The sequence below is a fragment of the Lynx rufus genome, unplaced genomic scaffold (assembly GCF_022079265.1).
Source record: "Lynx rufus isolate CCGP_SWC_20201006 ecotype Redwood Valley unplaced genomic scaffold, mLynRuf1.p SCAF_6, whole genome shotgun sequence".
Classification (NCBI taxonomy): domain Eukaryota; kingdom Metazoa; phylum Chordata; class Mammalia; order Carnivora; family Felidae; genus Lynx; species Lynx rufus.
In genome coordinates this window covers 49,369,613-49,386,932 of record NW_025814878.1, presented here as the reverse complement: position 1 = coordinate 49,386,932, position 17,320 = coordinate 49,369,613, and the positions used below count along the sequence as shown (strand labels likewise).

Genomic DNA, 17,320 nt, shown 5'->3' with positions numbered 1-17,320 from the left:
ATAAGATTTCATCAGAATAGCTTAAAGTAAGTTAAAACGAATGATTACAGAAAACAGAAATTTGTCTCAAGGCAGTAAGTCTTGTTTTAAGGTAGGGGCCAGGCTGAGAGCTAATTACAAAAATGTGGATCTAGTTACTACATCCAGAATATCTCTTCTTCTTAGGTATGTGGGTCTAATCCATGAGTGGCCAGTGTATACGACTACAGCTAGTCATGTATAGTGCAAGACACCCGGAAACCACACGAGGCCTGTACCTTCTGAGGTCTTCTCCTTCCCTAAGACCCAAAGTTCATCACAGACCACAGCAGGCATGGTCAAGAGGCAAGACGGACGATGCAGTCAGAGAATGGCTCTCCAAGGCAGTGGATCAAACACCCTTCTGCTAACATGTGAATTCCAGTAAAGGAGAGAATTTAGTGAGACCCATCATAGTAGACTATACACACAGAAAACAGAGCAATTTGAGGGTAAATAAAAAGAATGCCCAAATGGTAATAAATCTCTGGTGGGAGATCTGAGATTCTCTATTATTCTATTTTATATAACCAATTCATTTCTTACTGGTTTCCTTTTCACATGATTATAAACTGTATATTAGAGGTACCCTACCATTTTCTCCCTAAAAATCAGCAGACCGGTCTCATAAAAATATAGCCAAAGTGTGATGGGGAGATAGGGCAAAATGCTATTTGTCTCCCAGTGTCCATTATCCATATCTTTCAGATTTTTGGCTGCGCGTGTGGCTCCCCAAAATGAAGTTTATATTTCCTAGCCTCCCTTATAAGTAGGCGTGGCCATATAATTCAATTCTGGCCAGTAGGTAAGCAGAATGATCTTGAGCAACTTCTGAGAAATGTCTGTAAAGTGGTGATACTATAAAATTTATCAACCAAACTGGGACACTTGAGAGTAAAAGTGAGTGCTAAAAAATTAAAATTTTATACTTTTTGAAACATGTATTTATTTTTTAAAGTTTATTTATTTTGAGAGAGAGTGAGCGAGCACACATGCATTAGTTGGGCAGGGGCAGTGAGGGGGCAGGAAGACACCTGAGCAGGCTCTGTGACATTAGCACGGAGCCCTGTGCTTAGTAGGCTGAGGCACTCAGGTGCCCCGAAACACGTATTTATTAACTAATAAATGATTTTATTATGTTGGTGGGCTTGTTAACAAGTTCTACTCAAAAACTATTTTCAAAAATGAAATTTAAAAAGAAAGAAAAATATATCCATATACATTACAACAAAATAAAAAAGAACTTTATATTGATCATCTGAGGATTAAAAAATAACCAGCAAAATAATTATTCTTGGTAAATATTCACATACTCTAATTCATCTCTAATCTTGTGTAACTAGCATTTTTCTGAAGAATGCGCTTTTATCTTATTTTTTTTGAAAGATTTTATTTTAAAGAAATCTCTACACCCAATGAAGGGCTCGAACCTACAACCCCGAGATCAACAGTCACATGCCTCTACTGACTGAGCCAGCCAGATGTCCCTGAAGAATGTGCTTTTAAAAATACAGCATTTAGGGGCACCTGGGTGGTTCAGTCAGTTAAGCATCTGACTTCGGCTCAGGTCATGATCTCATGGTTCATGAGTTTGGGTCCTGCATCGGGTGAGCATGAGCCTCAACTTCAGGTGAACATGAGCCTCACTTTGGATGAGCCCCACTTCTCTCTCTCTCTCTCTCTCTCTCTCTCTCTCTCTCTCTCTTCCCCTCTCTCTGCCCTTGCTCACTTGCTCCTTTTCTCTCTCACACAAAAAAAAAAATTACAAAGAAAATATGGCATTTAAAAATAAAACTGCCAGCAATATTCTTCACAGTTGCAGTTTATGACTAATATGAAATTATTGATATCTTCATTTGATTTTATTGGTAGACCATAATATTTTTAATTGAGAAAATGCTCATTCTACCAGTTCTGAGTTACCCGGTAAGCTCTAAGCAAATTTCCAAAGTGGAACAGAAACTCAATTCTAATTTTTTAAAAAAAAGTTTTAAATGCTTATTTATTTTTGAGAGAGAGAGAGAGAGAGAGAGAGAGAGAGAGAGAGAAAGAGAAAGAGAGAGAGAGTATGAGTGGGCAAGGGGTAGAGAGAGGGAGACACAGAATCCACAGCAGGATCCAGGCTCTGAGCCGTCAGCACAGAGCCTGTCGCAGGGCTCGAACTCAAGAACCGTGAGGTCATGACCTGAGCTGAAGTCGGACACTTAACCTAGTGAGCCACCCAGGCGCCCCCTAATTTTTTTTAAGTGGGCTTCATGCCCAGTGCAGAGCCCAACACAGGGCTTGAACTCATGACCCTCAGATCAAAACCTGAGCTGAGATCAAGAGTTGGATGGTTACCCAACTGAGCCTGCCACCCAGGTGCCCCTCAATTCTGATTTTTTAAATATTGTAAAGTGTAACTATTCTAGCCCAAATATTTTCAAGGTACTGTCTTTTTGCTTCCTTCAGAGTACCTTCTTTTGACAAATATTTTTATAAGACAAAGCTTGTCAAATAAATTATCTCTACGATTCTTTTGAATGCTTTGCTAAAATTAGATGCTACAAAATCTAGGCCTTCTCAATTTCATTTCATTCATGTGTGTGTATAATTTATTCAAAATAGGCGCACTACCAAAAGATTCTTCCTGCAAGGTGAGATATTCCAAATCACAATTACATAATTTAAAATTTTAATCTTGGGTAGCATTTGAGTTCTTACTATTTATTTTGTTGTGCTCCTTCCTTGCTTTTGCAAAGAAAAAATCCAATGGGATTTTCATTAACTGTAATTCCTTGATTGTTTAGGGAATTCATTATAATTCCCTAAAAGTTTCATTTTGTGTTCTATTTGTTGAACCCTCGATTTCAGATTTCCAATTGATTCTGAACAAGATGTCATCAAAATTTATAAAAAAGTTCAATACCATTGTTGGGCATAAAGATTTTGAAAATCTGATGAATGACAGGCAACAAAGACAGAAGGAACATACTGCAGTGCTGAACTATGTTTTGTACTCAACACCAAAATCCCCAAAATCATGTAGTTCAAAGACTTGAACATAAAAATACTCGTAAATATTTACAACAGTTCCATCTATTGCAATTAGTAGAATGTGGACACTTGTTTGGATGCAATTATGAGTTACGGGTATGCCACAACCAGTTCCAAGTACTCCACAGGAATCTCAATGTAGTAAGAACCCTGTTTTTACCACAACACTGTGTGTACCTCAGCAAAATGTGTACTTGTATTATTATTATAAACTAGTAATTTTATCTTCCGTGTTGTACTTCAAGCTGAATTTCTGATCTCACTCATAATGGCTTAATCTCTGGTAGAATATACTTTCAGAAGCTTTACCTTGATTCCATGAATGGATGAAAAAAATAAAACATTTTTTGAATTAACTAAAATGATTCAATTATTTGAAGTACCTGATGACAGTCAACTAAAACTGGAATTATTTAACTGTTTGCAAAGTTTTTCTTTGGCCAATGGGGCCAAGAAATATAAAGTTATCGCTTCCCTTATTCCTATGTGCACATAAAAACTTGTAGCTGAAGGGTGCCTGGGTGTCTCAGTCAGTTAAGCGTCTGACTCTTGATTTCGGCTCAGGTCATGATCTCATGGTTCACGAGTTCAAGCCCTGCATCGGGCTATGTATTGATAGCGTGGAGCCTGCTTGTGATTCTCTCTTTCTCTCTGTCCTTCCCCTGCTTGCTCTCTCTCTCTCTCAAAATAAATAAATTAAAAAAACCCCACAAAACCCATAGTTGAAACTGAGTGAAATTAATTTAGAAAAATAGACATCTGTCTAAACAAAAGTTAGGCTTCACAGCGAGGTATGTGTATATACATTCTGCAGTGGCATGTGTGAAACCCTCATCCTCAGGAAGTCTTCTTAAAGTAACTGCTAACTTTGGAAATAGATCCTGATACTTTTTCAGCAGATTTGATACTTCTTGTTTTCATGCGGTCAGTGATAACAAAATGGCCTCCACAGTGGATAGTAAATGCCAACATTTTATGAGAATTACACATTCCTTACCAACTATCTTAATACTTAAAAAAAAAAAAAAGAAATATATAGTTTTTAGCTTATTGTTGCCAGAAGGGTTCACTGCAAAAAACAAAGCGTTGCCAAACAATCAAACAGTTACAGGTTAACACCGCACAAGCAAGGGTGCTCAGTCTACTCTCTACCGCCTCCCCTGATCAGCCTTGATTTTCCATATGTAACTCACAGACACCTAACTTCCACCTTACTCTGCTTCCCACTGAGCTTTTGGACTGGTGACTTGGTGACTCTCAAAGGCCATACATGGGCCACAGTGCGGTTGGCTGATACATCAAGTGGCCCACTGCTGGGCCAGCAGTGCCAAAAACTTCCACACCTGATACAGGGAGAAGTTAACTGTTAACCTTGACATTCAGGACACTTCGTTGTACCACCAACTGCCTTGTGTGCTATCCTTGATTGGGAGGTGTCTGGAAAGTTATTTCTGCTTGTCCTCCAGATTTAATATCACCTTACCATGAGAACACTCTCCACTGTACACGGTTCTCACATACTATTAGCTTAGATGAGACAAAAACTGAGGCGGAGGTTGGAAGTATAAAGTAGACATCTATGAAACCCATCCTGGCTCATTCTAATGTAATTATTAATCGTCCTCTGTTAAAAAAAATTCCAGGACAAATGTTAAGTCAGATGGGATTCTGGGACAGCAGACATATACTGACACTGTCCTTAGCAAACCAGGATGTACCCTCATTTGATCTTTAGGAGAAGGAGACCTGTCCTTCTCTGTCCTTCCTCCTCCTCCCTTCCTGTTGACTGGAGTGAGAACATGATGACAGCTATTTGGGGCCATAAATAAAGTAGTAAGACAGGGATGGCAGAGGAGGAAGACAGAAAAAGCCCAGGTTCTTGACTTTGTAGACTCAATCCTGGACTGTTTAGTCCTGGATGTTTTTACATGAGAAAGAGTGATTCTGTCTTGTTTAGGCCACTGTTATTTTACAGCTAAACCTGATTCAAATTCATATATAAGGAATAACTCTATAATCTTTCTAGAAAGCAGCTTGCCAATACGCTAAAAATGTTTAAGCCCTTTGAACCATTTTTAGGTATTTATCTTAACAAAATAATCTGGAATGAGGAAAACTGATATGTAAAGATGTTTACTGCATATCTATTTATGACAGTAAAAAATTAGAAGCAACTTAAATTCCAAAAATGAGAAATTTGTTAAAGAAGTGGTATTACATCTAAGTAACTGAATATTGGGGTGCCTGAGTGGTTCAGTCAGTTAAGCATCTGACTTTGGCTCAGATCATGATTTTGCAGTTCATGAGTTCGAGCCCTGTGTCGAGCTCTGTGCTGACAGCTCAGAGCCTGGAGCCCGCTTCAGATTCTGTGTCTCCTCCTCTCTCTGCCCTTTCCCCACTCATGCTCAGTCTCTGTCTCACAAAAATAAACCAACAAATAAATAAATAACTGAATATTACGCAACCATTAACAAGTTTGTGAAAAGTGTTAATAACATGGGAATGTGCCCACATCATAATATGAAGCAGGAAAAAATAGGCAGGATTAAAAAAACCTTACAATGTTAGTTCTCACCTATGTTACAACATGAAGGTAGGAGTAAGCAAACAAACAAAAAGCCTGAGAGGAAATACATCACAATATTAACTAACAGTGGTTGTCTCTGGATAGTGAGATAATAGGTAATATTTGTTTATAGATATACTTTGTGTTATTTAACCATACTGATATAGTTAACAAATAATTAATTACAACCAGCAGAAAAAGAAGTTAATTTTAAAACTCTTTCTTGGCATTTGTGTTTTACCTGATGTGGACATTGCCACCACCATCATCCCAATTTTACTGAGCATCCACACGTGGGGGGCTGGGGCAGCAGGGCATACAGACCTCCACAGCTCCAGCAGTCAACCAAGAGCCACCTAAAGGTCACCCAGACATAAGCAAACCCTGCCCGGTATTACCTTGGTGTTCTGTAGCAGAGCTAGTCCGTTGCAGGCATTTGCTAGAAGAAAGTCTCCACTCAGGATAGCTATTTTATTTCCAAATTGCATGTCTTTCAGTGGTCCATCAGAGGATTGCAATTCACTTAAATTTACTATCCCACGATGTACGAGGAGAGCAGTGTGGATAAGTTCTGTGATCTCTGCCAAACTTCTTTGACTAAAACGTGAAAGTAAGACTTGTCTGAGTGTCAAGAAAACCATCATATCGGTAATGTCAGACTTCAGTTTTTAACAATAAAATATTTCAATGGCTAGTCTCTCTCTCTCTTTTTTAGATTATTCTTTTTTAATGGAGTTTTTAATAGAGGCCTCTCTACTGATCACTTTGGTATCTATACTCAGATTTTTTTTTTTCAGTATTTACTTATTTTTGAGAGAGAGACAGAACATGAGTGGAGGAAGGTCAGAGAGAGAGGAATACACAGACTCCAACCCAGGCTCCAGGCTCTGAGCTGTCAGCACAGAGCCTGACATGGGGCTTGAACTCAGGAACTATGAGATCATGACCTGAGCCGAGATCAAGAATTGGACACTTAACCAACTGAGCCACCCAGGCACCCGTATAAGCAGATCTCGACATGTTCCTTCCCTGGAAAATTCCTCACCCTCCATGCCATGAATAACCAGGATTCCTCAGAGAGAAGCTGGGCAGTGGAGCCCACCCTCCAGAGATCCATTTAGATGATCTGTTCTCAGCATACCTTTCCCACCTCTGTAATTTTAGGATATCTAAAAATCCTTACTAGGATCTAATGAAACTCCAATTTAAGGGGGGAACATAACCTGTGTCAAGCATTAAGCAAAGCACTTCTACACATTATCTTTTTTTTTTTTTTTTTTAATTTTTTTTTTTTTTTCAACGTTTATTTATTTTTGGGACAGAGAGAGACAGAGCATGAACGGGGGAGGGGCAGAGAGAGAGGGAGACACAGAATCGGAAACAGGCTCCAGGCTCTGAGCCATCAGCCCAGAGCCCGACGCGGGGCTCGAACTCACGGACCGCGAGATCGTGACCTGGCTGAAGTCGGACGCTTAACCGACTGCGCCACCCAGGCGCCCCTACACATTATCTTTTTTAACCCTAATGCAAAGCTATGGGATTTACAGAGATGAATATATCCATAGTTCTTTTCCTTCAAAGACCTTACATTTCAGAATACAAAGCCAAGATATATATCTACAGTAGTAAAGAAAATAGACAAGGCCCTCGAGGAGCCTATAGTATAGTACTGTATCAGATGGGATCTCAAGAAATGTTTCTTTTTTAATATTTTTCTATAGTTTGGACATTTTCTCTAATAACAAAAGCATTATTTTAAAATCATAAAAAAATTACTAAAATATTTAAATTTCACAACCATCCTATGATAGGTATTACTAATTCCTTTTTACAGGTGAGAAAATTGCTGCACACCGTTAAATGATTTTCCCAAAGGCACACAGTAATGTAGAGCTCGAAATCTGTTGGAATCTGTTACAAACAGCTCATGTGAATCACACCTCTTGGCTTCCATGCCCCTGTGTTGTCCCATCCACACTAACTCTGGGTTTGGCCATATTAACTGACTTTGGCCAAAAAGACCTTAGCAAACATGACACAAGCAAGCCTAAAAAATGCTTCTGTATTAAGACTCGTCCAAAGCAGTCACATGAGTGACCCTAGGTAGAAGAACCATCTGGTCAATCCACAGAATGTGCAATAAAATGACTATTTCAAATTAGTAAATTATAGGGTAGTTTGCTATGCAGCAACAGATATCTGATACAGAAACTAGTATATCCGGGATGGCGTGCTGTTCAACAAAAGCCTAAAATATGTGTCAGTGGCTTTGAGTCTGAATGGTGGGTTCTAAATGTGAAAGCTAAAGAGACAGCAAATTCTTAGTGGAAGCTAGAAAGGCAGTGAAGAAATTGTTACTGGAGACTGAGAAGGGACATGTTATGTTAGAAGGTAGTGAAACAACTGGCAAAACTATTGCCTATGGTAACTTGAAAAATAGAAAACGTATAATAAAATTATGTATCTGGATAAGAGGATTACCAGGCAGAATGATGAAATGTCATCTGGATTATTTCAGCTGTGTACAAGGTACAAGGTACAAGAGAGATGAGCTAAAGGGAGAATTGTGAGTTTGGAAGCAGTTTAGAGGACCTGTGAAGGAGAAAAGACTTGCTAGGATGAAAAGAGAACCTTTACATTTCCAGTCTCTTCAGAAAAAAAGACTTCAAAGAAAGAAATGGTATTAGGAAAAAAAATCAAATCAAAACTACAGCTATAAGACCTTTTCTAAAGACCTAACAAATTTAAGTTGATGCCTGATTGACCCCTTTGGCTAGACAAAAGGTCTCTAAGAATTTTAAGGGTATTGTCCCATAGGAGCCTTATACTCAACCTAAAGTAGACATGTCTACCTCAAAAAAGAACTATGGATATGTATTTTAGGGTACGGAATGAACGTTAATGACATTCACAGAAATCCCAAAAAGCTTTTGAGGGAGTTGTATGAGCTTCAACTCAAGTGACAGTTGACAGTTCAAAAGGAAGAAAGGAAAAAGAAAAAAGAAAAAAAGGAGCTTCTAAACCAACTTTCCATGGACAAGCAATCAGGCTGAGACAGCTACTCAAATACAAGTATGAGTCATCTTTTTTTTTTTTTTTAATGTTTATTTGAGAGACTGTGTGTGAGTGCACAAGTACACTAGTGGGAGAGGGGCAGAGACAGTGAGAGAGAATCCCAAGCAGTCTCCCCATTGTCAGCCCAGAGCCTGACACGGGGCTCAATCTCATAAACCGTGAGATCATGACCTGAGCTGAAATCAAGAGTCAGACACTTAACTGACTGAACCACCCAGGAGCCCCATCTTGTCTCTTTTTTTAATTGGAAGTATAGTTAACACATAGTGTTACATTAGTTTCAGGTGTATAACATAGTAATTTGACAAGTCTATATGTTATGCTATTTTACCACAAGTATAGCTATCTCTAAATCATTTCTTCCTGAAAATTTTCAGGGAAAATAGTTTGGAGGGCAAAGGATTCTGGAGTACAATGGTTGGGGAATCTCTCCCAGGAAACAGTCTGGGCCCTAGTCAAAAAATATTCTTTACTTCTAGAGTAGGAGGTCCTGATAATAGGTGCCCAGCTGGATTTCAGAATTACTATGGGCAAATGACTGTTATGTGCTTCCCAATTCTCCCTCTTTAAAAAAATTTTTTTTTAATGTTTGTTTATTTTTGACAGAGAGAGAGAGAAATGGAGCATGAGCCGGGGAGGGGCAGAGAGAGAGAGGGAGACACAGAATCCAAAGCAGGCTCCAGGCTCCAAGCTGTCAGCACAGAGCCCAACGCGGGGCTTGAACTCACAGACTGTGAGATCATGACCTGAGCCAAAGTCAGACACTCAACCGACTGAGCCACCCAAGCGCCCCATTAATGGAAGTGACTATTGTGGTTGTCTTGTTCCTGACTCACTATTCCAAACTGGATGTGTAGTAATGGTAGGGGTAGTAACTTATCCTTTTAGTTCCTTGGACTGAGGAGCTGCACCCCTGGAGCCACATCCACATCTGGACCTAATGAAACATATGAGATTATGAGATCACGGACCTTGAGCTCGATGCCATGAAATACATGAGACTTTGGGGCTTAGGGAGGTGGTAAGTATATTTTGCATAAGGAAGGAATGTGGATCACGGGGACCTGAAGGTGGACTGTGGCAGATGGTTATACCAATGTCCACCAATGAATCATACCTCCTGACATCCATGTCACATATCCTCCTTGATTAACTCTGAGTTGATTAAATGACTTGTTTGGCCAATAGAAAACCAGCAAATGCAGGATAAAATCCAAAGGTCTTGTAAGCGTTTTGCACCGGGGCTTACCCTCTCGGTATGCTATCCCAAGACTACTTGTGAAGAAACCTAGTCTAGCCTCCTTAAGAATGAAAGACAACATGGAGAGAGGCCTACCTTTCCTAACCATGCCCACCCTCCAGTTGACCTACCGGGCAAATGCAGCCACATAAATAAACCCAGGAGAAACCAGCAGACGATGAGTTCAGCCAACCTACAGAACTATGAGAAATAAAATGGTTACAGTTTTAAGTCACCAAGTTTTGGGGCAGTTTGTTATGTAACAACATATAACTGATAGAGACTTCAAAGTTCAACCTGTTTCCACTATACCTAGGCTGCTTCCTAGATATGCCAGTTGAAAGATTCTTACTTGACATATCTTTGAAAGCCATGGAAAGAAAAGCAAAAACGCACTACTGGGACCTCATCAAGATAAAAAGTTTCTGCACAGAAAAGGAAACAATCAACAAAACTAAAAGGTAACTGACAGAATGGGAGAAGATATTTGCAAATGACATAGAATAAAGGATTAGTATCCAAAATCTATAAAGAACTTACCAAACTCAACACCTGAAAAACAAATAATCCAGTGAAGAAATGAGAAGACATGAATAGACACTTTTCCAAAGAAGACATCCAGATGGCTAACAGACACATGAAAAGATGCTCAACATTGCTCATCATCAGGGAAACACAAATCAAAACACAATGAGATACCACCTCACACCGATCAGAAAGGCTAAAATTAACAACTTAGGAAACAACAGATGTTGGCGAGGATGTGGAGAAAGGGAACCCTATTGCACTGTTGGTGGAAATGCAAACTGGTGCAGCCACTCTAGAAAACAGTATGGAGGTTCCTCAAAAAATTAAAAATAGAACTACCCTAAAAAAAAAACCAAAAACAACAACAACAAAAAAACCCTACCCTACAATCCAGCAATTGCATTACTAAAAATTTATCCAAATGATACCAAAATGCTAATTCAAAGGGGCACATGCACCCCAATGTTTAGAGTAGTGCTATCAACAACAACCAAATTATGGAAAGAGCCCAAATATTTATGAACTGATAAATGGATTACGATGTGGTGCGTGCGCACATGTAATGGAATATTACCCAGTGATGAAAAAGAAAATGAAATCTTGCCATTTTTAGCAATGTACATGGAACTGGAGGATATTCTGCTAAGTGAAATAAGTCAGTCAGAGAAAGATGTATCACATGATTTCATTCATATGTGGAATTTGAGAAAAGTAACAGATGAACATAGGGGAAGGGAAGGAAAAATAAGAAAAAAAGAGAGGGAAGCAAACCGTAAGAGACTCTTAAATACAGAGAACAAACTGAGGGTTGATGGGGGTGGGGGTGGAGTGAGGGGTATGGGTTAATTGGGCAACGGGCATAAAGGAGGACACTTTGCAGGATGAGCATTGGGTGTTATATGTAAGAGATGAATCATTGGGTTCTACTCCTGAAGTCAAGACTACACTGTATGTTAACTTGAGAATAAAAATAATATATAAATAAATGAATAAATAAATAGGGCATTTCATTCAAATTTGAGAAAACTTAGAAAATAAGTATAAAGTATAAGAAAAAGTATTTAAAAATATAAACAATTTTCTCTGAATAAGGTACATTTGTGCTGGGCCATGGGTGATAGGTATGATTTCTATAGCTGGAGATAAAGGGTAGAGAAAAGACAGTGATTAGGAATCCTAGAATAAGGGAGAAGAGAAATCAAGGCTTGGTGAAGGCAAGAGTAGAAAATGTGACCAGAGGGTGAGGAGGTGAGTTTGGCCAGAGTATAGGGTCTGTATGGATAAGTGACTAGGTTACATTAGGATAAAGGGTCTGTACTTTGTTATACACGCAGTGCTTTTGAGAAGGAGGGATGATACATTTTTAAAAAATGAGGGGCGCCTGGGTGGCGCAGTCGGTTAAGCGTCCGACTTCAGCCAGGTCACGATCTCGCGGTCCGGGAGTTCGAGCCCCGCGTCGGGCTCTGGGCTGATGGCTCAGAGCCTGGAGCCTGTTTCCGATTCTGTGTCTCCCTCTCTCTCTGCCCCTCCCCCGTTCATGCTCTGTCTCTCTCTGTCCCAAAAATAAATAAACGTTGAAAAAAAAAATTAAAAAAAAAATGATTTAGGAAAAATATTCTGAAGGTGATATGTAGAAGAATATGAAAAAGTAGATAATGAAAGTACAGAGATGGGGGGTGGGGGGAAAGAAGCTATTACAAAGATCCAAGGGAAATGTAACAAAAGGGCTTGACCTAAATGGCAAATTTAAGCATTTGACTTAGGACAACCTTAAGATATGGAGACAAATAAATACACAATAAACGGTACTAGATTAACAACTATGATACAATAATTACATAAAGACACAATTATATAAAATAAAGGAGCCAGACAACTAGGCATCTCTAAAAAAAAAAAAAATCACATTTTTAATTTCCTTTGTTAAAAAACAGTATTTGTGGGGCGCCTGGGTGGCGCAGTCGGTTAAGCGTCCGACTTCAGCCAGGTCACGATCTCGCGGTCCGGGAGTTCGAGCCCCGCGTCGGGCTCTGGGCTGATGGCTCGGAGCCTGGAGCCTGTTTCCGATTCTGTGTCTCCCTCTCTCTCTGCCCCTCCCCTGTTCATGCTCTGTCTCTCTCTGTCCCAAAAATAAATAAACGTTGAAAAAAAATTAAAAAAAAAACAAAACAAAACAAAAAAAACAGTATTTGTAAAAATGACCCAGTGGACATTCTGTACTTGATTACAAATTGGGGAGTAGGAGAAAATGAACCAGTGAGTTAAGCAGCTTCTAAAGAAAGAATAAATTTGTGGTTTCAACGAAAACCTCATTACATCCCAAAGAAAATCACCAGTGATGGAAGCTTAGAGGTCTACTGAGAAGTTAACAGAAAACATTTAAAAACAAACAAACATTTAAAATTATGTTCTAAAAAAGTAACTGAAAGAAAAATGTATTTTTATCCTGTTCTCCAGTTTACAATACCAATCACTGTAAAAATCCACATTGTCATATTTCACAAAAATTGCACAATGGGACTGTGGGCAAGTATATTAACTCAGGAAAGGTTAAGCACTGGGCAGCTGTCTCATTCAGTCAGCTTATGAAAGAACGTAATAAGCAGGCATGCAAAAACTTGTAGGTGTTCTGAATTACCCTGAGGATGAAACTAAGTGATTATGAGCTTTTAATAAAGACACTTCTTATCATAAAGCAGCATTCATTAAATAAATAGCAATCTTTAAATGCCACATGGTCAGAATCAACAAAAACATTGCAATAGTAAAAGTGAAAAGCCATAATTTGTACAATAACCACAATTTACAAAGAACTTTCATTTATATTATCTACTTGTGATTCTAATTACAGCAGGTCTGGGGAGGTCAAATACTTGATCAAGAACATCCAGTTTGTAAAGGACAAAGTTGGAACTCAGAGCCACCTTGTCATAATGACCAGTGATAATTTAAAACGTTTATTTACATAATGAATAGTAAATGAGGAGGGAAAAAAGGCCAAAGTTACCAATGTTACCAACATTGGTATATGCCCACCAAAACGTGTCCAATTTTCATCCCTAGTTCTAAGCACTACGGAAGAGAATTTTCTAGGAGAGAGTATATTATAAATAGATTTGACTCTTTTTGTTGATAATAACTGGGAAAAGTAATCAAGTTGTTTCCAACTCATTTGATCAGAACCATTTATCAAGTGATGTAGCCCAGTCAGGAATCTGGGTAACAGTGCTACTTCTGTCGGTAACATCACACAGTTCAGGGGCAAATTCCTTAAACTCTTAGGACCTGGGTCTTCTCATCACTGAAAGAGAAACAATTCTTCCCAGTTCCCAAATCCTAAGATTCAGGGCTTGAAAGTAAATAATTACCTAGACTGGCAGTTAACAGTTACAAAGAGACAAAAATATTACTAACACTACTTTTCTACAAAAAATAGAAATGAAATGATCTGTCATCTTTTAAATCTGTCCTGCAATTCCACTATCTGGTACTGTGCTCTCAATTTCTAAGATTTTATCATCAGATAAACAACTCTAGATCACATTATGCAAGAGTATAATTTAGTGTACAGCAGAGAAGTGACAGTATGAAAGAATTTGGGAAATTTTTCTTCTCATTATCTTCTTCCTGTTTTAGCCACCCAAAGCAATCTAGTAAACTTTCAATGTACTGGATTTTAAAAATTATCTTAAATAAAAGTCTTCATGCCATTTTATGTACATATATTTTAGTACTCTTGGGTATTTTTCATGCTAAATCTTGATTGGAAAAGAGTCACAAATGAATACCACTTATGTTAAATAATCAGAGTAGGGAAGTAATTACCACATTGAATGAAACTGAGGATTAATCAATGTTTCTACAAAAATTTCCACCAAATCACTTTCTTTCAGTTATATTAAACAACTCCATCTGTTTTGATCCATTTTGTCCCAACATTTCTCCAAATTTTTTAGCATCCTAGTTTTAGACGTAAGGATGGAAGACATTGCTAGTTACCTTTCCATTCTTATGTTCCTCACTACCAATATATGTTTGATTATATATAAAGTGACAATGTACTCACTTAAAAATACCTCTCCAAGATGTCTTGAGGCTAGTAGTAATCATGTAGCACCATCTGGCCAAAGAATGTAAGCAGAAACCTACTAGGTAGGATTTCTGAGAAATCTCCTGAGTTCCTGATGTTAGGGGACAGATTCAGCTGGTTTGCATCTTTGGCAATCTGGGTTTACCCCTTCTTTCTGTCTGGAAGATGGCACAGCTACCTGGGAGTGCAGAAGAGACTTAAGGATCCTAAAGAGGGCCCCCAACCTAAGGAGAGTAGGGCAGGAAGAACGGAGAAGTCTGAGCCCCTAATGACTTACTTCTTTGAGAGTTATACCAGGTCTGATGTGCCCGCCTCTAGACTTCTTGTTAGCTGAGATAAACACTGCACTCTTTTAACCTACTGTTGTTAGAGTCCTGTTCTATGCAGCCAGATAGCTTCCTGAAAGATATGGTTAATGAAAACTACACCACAAAAGATGGTAAAGAGTTTATGTTCATACATCTACACTCTGGTTTTATTCACTTAATATTATCTCTTGTAGATAGTTCTACATCATCTACAAACAGAGAATCTCCTTGTTCTTCTTTTTTTTTTTTCTTTTTAAATAGAATCTCCTTGTTCTATTTAACATTTCTATAGAGGTCCACTGTGTAGTTGTGCCATACGACTTTTTTTATTCTTTGCCATACAACTTTTGCTGTCATAGGGTGAGTGATAAATAGATTTCTGTATAAGGAACTTTTAAGACTCGGCCCACGTGTCACTTCTGTGATGTTTTCCCATACTTTCCAGAGTTAACTCCTCCTGTGCTTGAAAGTCTTTGAACATAGCTATCATTTATTGTACTATCCTGTAATTATTTCTTTAGCCATCTATCTTCCTGCTCCCTCTCTCCCTCACTACACTGTAAATTACACTATCCTATTTCTCTAGGCTGGCTACAAATATTTGTTTAATGAATAACTCTTTAATTAGCAATCAATTTTATAAAGTGTATAGGGGATTATTCTCATTCCTCCCTTCAAAAGGGAAGGATGATATAAACTAAAAAGTCAGGTTCATAGCATCAAAGTGACCCCAGAGGTCAATTAACCTCAATCACCCTTTTCAGGGATGGATGAGTGATAACTACCTCACAGGAGCCAGGTTTGCTGACAAATAGTTTTAATTATTAGAAATTGTTCTTTATATTAATGTGAAGTCTCTTAAAATGTTTTACTTTTAAGTTGGTGTTAAAACAGAAGGGTCAATTATGTTTCACTACATAGGCAAGGGAGATAAAAAAAACCAATGGAGTCTTCTCTTTCTTTCTCTATTTTTTTTCTCTTTTTCTTCCTCCTTCCCTCCTTGCTTTCCTTCTTTTTGAGAGGATTAAGAAAACACAGAAAAGTACAGAAAATAATACAATAAATGACTAATATTCCATTTAGAAATAACAAATGTTTGGGGCACCTTGGTGGCTCAGTTGGTTAAGCATCCGACTTTGGCTCAGGTCATGATCTCAGCATTGGTGGGTTTGAGCCCCATGGTGGGCTCTGTGCTGACAGCTCAGAGCCTGGAGCCTCCTTCAGATTCTGTGTGTGTGTGTCTCTCTCTCTCTCCCCTCCCCTGCTCATGTTCTGTCTGTCTCTCTCTCTCTCAAAATAAACATTAAAAACAACAACAACAAAGGTTTACACTGTCATTTAGAACAGTTTTTAAAGACACATTTTAAAAAATGTTTATTTATTTTTGAGAGAGAGAGAGTGCACACATGCACATGTGTGAGCAGGGGAGGAGCACAGAGTGAGAAGGAGAGAGAGAATCCCAGGCAGGCTCTGTGCTGTCAGCGCAGAGTCAGATGTAGGGATCAGTCTCACGAACCATGAGATCATGACTTGAGTTGGGATCAAGAGTTGGATGCCTAACAGACACTTAAGTGAATGGAACAGAATAGAGAACCCAGAAATGGACCCACAGATGTATGGCCAACTAATCTCTGACAAAGCAGGAAAGAATATCCAATGGAATAAAGACAGTCTTTTCAGGAAAATTGTTGGGAAAATTGTACAGTGACATGCAGAAGAATGAACCTGATCCACTTTCTTACACCATACACAAAAATAAATTCAAAATGGATGAAACCCTAAATGTAAGACAGAAAGCCTTCAAAATCCTCGAGGAGAAAGCAGGCAAAAACCTCTTTGGCCTCGACCGCAGCAAATTCTTACTCAACACATTTTCAGAGGCAAGGGAAACAAAAGCAAAAATGAACTACTGGGACCTCATCAAGATAAAAAGCTTTTGCATGGAGAAGGAAACAATAAGCAAAACTAAAAGGCAAGCAATGGAATGGGAGAAGATATTCAAATGACATATAAAATAAAGGGTTAGTATCCAAAATCTGTAAAGAACTTCTCAAACTCAACACCGAAAAAACAAATAATCCAGTGAAGAAATGGGCAAAAGACATGAATAGACACTTTTCCAAAGAAGACATCCAGATGGTTAACAGACATATGAAAAAATGATCAACATCACTCATAATCAGGGAAATACAAATTAAAACCACAATGAGATACCACCTCACTCTAGTCAGAATGGCTAAAATTAACAACTCATGCAACAACAGATGTTGGCAAGGATGCAGAGAAAGAGGATCTCTTTTGCACTGCTGGTGGGAATGCAAGCTGGTGCAACCACTATGGAAAAGAGTACGGAGGCGCCTCAAAAAATTAAAAATAGAACTACTCTACGACCTAGCAATTGCACTACGAGGTATATACCCAAGGGATACAGGCATGCTGTTTTGAAGGGGCACATGCAA

The 17,320-nt window shown here is 38.6% G+C and overlaps 1 protein-coding gene across 1 annotated transcript in view; it reads right to left on the bottom strand.

Annotated features, from left to right (window-relative positions):
- PDSS2 (decaprenyl diphosphate synthase subunit 2) overlaps positions 1–17,320 on the bottom strand; it is a 263,575-nt gene that overhangs the window by 97,725 nt on the left and 148,530 nt on the right. The window contains exon 3 of the mRNA XM_047101881.1: positions 6,019–6,217. Within this exon, the coding sequence (XP_046957837.1) occupies positions 6,019–6,217 (199 nt within the window). The remainder of the gene's footprint in view (positions 1–6,018; positions 6,218–17,320) is intronic.